The sequence below is a fragment of the Acartia tonsa genome, chromosome 5 (assembly GCF_053477335.1).
Source record: "Acartia tonsa isolate MP-2025a chromosome 5, ASM5347733v1, whole genome shotgun sequence".
Classification (NCBI taxonomy): domain Eukaryota; kingdom Metazoa; phylum Arthropoda; class Copepoda; order Calanoida; family Acartiidae; genus Acartia; species Acartia tonsa.
Genome location: NC_137264.1, coordinates 14,300,845 through 14,305,563, shown reverse-complemented (window position 1 = coordinate 14,305,563; position 4,719 = coordinate 14,300,845). Strand labels below are relative to the sequence as shown.

Here is a 4,719-nt window from a genome sequence, read left to right as displayed (position 1 = left end):
CATCAACACGCCATTGCTGATTTGACAATTCAAGGTCCAGACAAACAGGAATGTTTGGATTTAAGGGCTGATCCATCTGAACACAAACAGGATCCCCAAACCGAGTAACCAATTTGAAATCACCTTCGAACCACTCATTTACTTTGTGTTCAGGATTAAACTTCCACTCAATATTGGTTGTCAACAAACTTGTATAAACTTTTCCATCCAACTCCAATCTAATTTCCTTTACTACATTCTCTAAAGTGGTATCTGGATCACATAACAATATCTGCTTGGCTAGAGTCGGACGGAGACGCTTGCAGCGCATCTGCATTTCCCAGGTCAAAACTCTTGCGTCTACTTTATCATTCACCAGACTACCTGCATATGTGGCACTCACCAGGTTATCAATTATTTCTCTTTGACCATCCAATCTAACATAACGTATCTCAGCTGGCATCTCTCCACTGGTGATTAGACTCACCGAATTCACATTTACAATGCGTGGAATGTAGACTGATAAGTTCATGTATTCATTCACTTGAATAGAGTCAATAAACACTTTAGCACTCAAATCCTGTTCAGACTTTCCATCAAGCCAATCTTTCTGTAACTCGAACAAAGTTGTGGATGGCATTTGCTTCAGAATAAAGCTTACTTTATTCACGACATCTTTCCAATGTGCCAGGAGCCGGATAGCTGACACAACCTGCGTCTTCAACCTCAGATCAACGCTATTACCCACCGTTCTCAACACCGTCTGAAGGCTCATTTTACCATCTGCAGGTATGACGTCAATTTTTGAAAGTTGATGCCAATCCTCAAGTTCCCCCATATGTTTGATTATGGGTAACAATTCGCCCAACGTTTGACAGCTTTTTCTCTCATCTCCATCCAGGTATTCAATCTTAGCAAGCAACACCAAACTTGGTAAAATTTCGCAAACAAGCTTAGAGAGAAATATGGTTGCACTCAACTTATTCAAACTAGTTGTCTCGTTCCATGACAACTTTCTGTTTATAGCTTTAGAATGCTCACCAGCCGCCATCAGGTTGAGGTGTCTTGAATTCTGGCTGGTAAAGATAGGGATCCTGTCCACAGGCCAGTCTATGGAGTTGATGCATCTCCCCATCTCTAACTGCACCGATAACATGTTTACTAAATTCAACTTAAACCTTGGTTCATTATCAATAAGACGAGCTAAATCTGCCAGTGGCATGTCCTCACTGCTCAAAAATATGTTCCTCGTCGCCCTGCCCACACTCAACGTGGGCAGCTCAACGCGCGACATTACCAACACCAGCCGAGATGCAGAGTTGCTAACCAATGCAGATACCGGTAGACCAGGTTTGACTTGATTTCCTTCATTGACAGATTGTTTGTGGCGGCCATCTTCTTCGTTGCTCAATAACTTTTGATTCATTGTTGCCGCCGTAACCAACCTGCAAAAATACAATATAATTAAATTTCAGCATAAGAATTTAAGATCTAGCATTAAATTCTTCCTCAGTAAATCTTTTTTTATGACACCATGAACAACAACAATACAACAATGCCAACATTGGAATTATACCTACCAACAACATTAACACAATCAAAACAAACTTGGCAAACAATGGTAGTATATCTTTGAACAAATGTTCTAAACCAAACCAAGGACCTGTAACCTGTTCGAAAAATGACAACTTATGATCAACAAAATCCAACTTAGAAGCTTGTCCATGAAAATCCTCAAAATCCTCTAACCCCTGATATTTAATAGTCTTATTAAAATCAGCAATAAACACCTTTTCATCGTTCAGAAAAATCTTTTGTCCCACATGTTCAGATTTTTCATTGGCAATGTGCAGAAGTTCGAGTCCCTGCCCCTGATTCCCAAGGAACAAATTGGCTGTCAACTTCAAAAATACAGGACTTTGCGAACAATTTAACAATTTTATATCCTCTACTGCAACAATCATTCTACTATATTCTTGTATTCCAACTGTCTCACCTTTATAATCCACCATCAAATGTCCTACTGCACATCCATAATCCACACCTAACTTTACTGGAATTTCAACCGCTGTACACTTTTCATACTTAGCAATTTCTCCCAGGTATATAATTCTGAACCCATGATGCATCTGTACATTTGATCTAACTTCTGTTTGAGCACATCTAGAAATACTAAAAAGTTCCATCATCCTCTCATTCCTTTCTCTACTAGCCAAAAACATAGCATTCAAATCAAATCTAGCTTCCTGTTTTAACAAATCCCCAAAATAACTTCTAACAGCCGCCTTCGGTTCCTCTAAAAACTTGATACCCTCCAATTCTGTTACAAAAATGTTGAAATCCAGATGCTGCAAAGTAAGTTTCTCTGTTCCCATAATTTTAACTAAAATATTCCTTTCCAAGTTAGAAACAAAAAGTTGTTCATTCCACGTAGTTAAATTAAATGTATCTTGAAAAACTACCTTAAAATTACTGGCCGGTTTTCGTACTACATACGGAAAATATGGAGAAGTTGATGTTGCCCACAAATGATTTTCTTCAAAATTCGCCACAATCGTCTTTTTATCATAATCCATAACAACATTTCCCTTGATCAAAACGGGTGTATTTTTTACTAAAATATGCAAAGTCCCAACAGCAAAACCTAAATTGAACCACATATTGTGCGCGTATATTCCCAGTGTCTTGCATTGAATATTTTCACCACCAACATCCCAGAAAGGTGACAATGTTCCATTAACTGTGAAACTGTGAACAGTTGGCAAGTCTATGTTTACTTTAAAACTAATACCATCATGCTGATACTTGCCAGAATGAAAAATCCTTCTACATTCGTCCATACTCAACTCTACCTGTTTTTCATGTGGCACGTCTAGTACGTGCACATGACTCGCGGTGCCGCAAAACCAGCGCTCCAATTTTAGTCTAACCTCACAACTAATGGCTTCCGACAGTATAAAATCGGTTTCTGCTAACCCCAATAATTCCACAGATCTGACCGGTTCCATCCTATCATGCAAACAGGCAGCTGATCTAAGTTCAACATTACTTATTTGAGAACAATCATAAGCTGCTAACCGTGGATCCTGTGACGTATACATACCACCAACAATAATCAAACAATAAGCCTGCATCACAACAACAAATAACAAAATATCCAAGTACCTGACTCCTCTATCATCCTTGGATTTCTTCACAGGTACTGGTCCAGCACGTCCACTCTTTGAACTACAAGCGTCAGGCGACCTCTTGCGCATACCACGATCTCCATCTCGTCTATTCCGGTCATGTCTATCACCACCGCCGCTTCCTCTCTTGTCATCACGCTCCCGACGGTTTTCGTGGTAATCTCTTCTCCTGCAAATATTATACAAATTATTACAAATATTATTTTTTAATCAATTTTGCGAGGTTCCTAGTTACTACATCTGCTACTGAATAACGTTCTAATCTGTCTTTTTCTCTGTTTTGTCTATCCTCTTCCAATTTTTGTAATTGTACTTCATTTGTAGAACCTTTAGGACGACCTTTAACAGGAATAGTCTCAGACATTTTTTGCAATTTTGCATTATCTAACGATCTATCTAATTCATCCTCCTCAACATCTCTACCTCGTTTAACACTTCCCCTTCGTTGTTCCAAGTTTACAATTTTACTTTGCAGTTTTGGAAAAGTGTCCTCTAAAATACTCATCCGAGACTCTAACTCTCTAGCAGATTCCATGTTAACATCCTCTACACCCAAACTGTTGTCTACTAAACTATTATCAGAGGCATAATCTCCATGAAAAACACTATCCTTACTAATAGTAGAATATGTAGAGTCTAACTTAGTTTTGTCAGTCGTATCATTCGTCTCTACACTATCAGAAATATGAGTACTTTCCAAAGTATCACTAAGATCCTCAACTAAATCATCTAAATTTTCATTATCCTGAGATACATTTGACCTTTGCTGTGACAACCCAACACCCAAAAAAGATTTCTCCAAAAAATCTGGTGTTACCTGTCCATCCTTCCGCCTTCCAACCACCTCTGGACTAGCGCCACAACTATTCTCCTCTTCAGAAACGCCTGAACAAGTTAAATTTCTTAAAGTATTGGGAAAGTCATAGTTTACTTTCAAGGTATTATCCACAGAGAAAAACTCATCTGTAATCACTAAGTCAATCTTTTCATCTGGAGTCAAGTCTAAAGTACTCTCAATAACATATATTTTATCTCTTGGTACAATTCTTACCCCTTTGTCTTTCAATCTACACTTTTCTAGGGGTTGAACCTCGAATAAACTATCAGAAATTACTTTTGTCACTAGACACGGACCCACCCATAGCGAGCAGAGTTTACGAGCTACACCAATCGTTGTGACGTCATAAAAAATATAACAATAGGAATTTATAGCTATCGGCCGACCTATCCTTTCTGTATTTTCTACCTGTAAATACTTCTCAGTTCTCTCTTGTCCAGTTCTCCAATTTTTGTCAAGGCACTCCAATAACTCAGAAAAATTCATATGTTTAATTTTCGAGCGGGTTAACGGATCAAATGAGTCAAGCGGAAGCTTAGGGTTTCGTAGAAACATCTTAAAATACGGGGAACATCCTAACCTCCGATTGAAAGAAGTGTTCATACAAAATTGTGTAGCTTTAAGTTTATAAGCCCAATCTCCATCTTGAAAACGTAAATCAGTCTTAAGAAACGAATACACCGATTGGTTGTATCTTTCACTGTAATTCGAATT

General features: G+C 38.4%; 1 protein-coding gene across 1 annotated transcript; it reads right to left on the bottom strand.

Moving 5' to 3' along the window:
• Positions 1-1,463: 1,463 nt before the first annotated feature.
• On the bottom strand, positions 1,464-4,076 carry LOC145318829 (uncharacterized). The gene is made up of 2 exons (XM_080160468.1): positions 3,985-4,076; positions 1,464-3,336 (listed from the first exon to the last, which is right to left on the bottom strand). Exons 1-2 carry the CDS (start codon positions 3,990-3,992, stop codon positions 1,464-1,466), a joined length of 1,881 nt encoding a protein of 626 aa, XP_080016594.1. The 5' UTR covers positions 3,993-4,076.
• Positions 4,077-4,719: the final 643 nt, after the last annotated feature.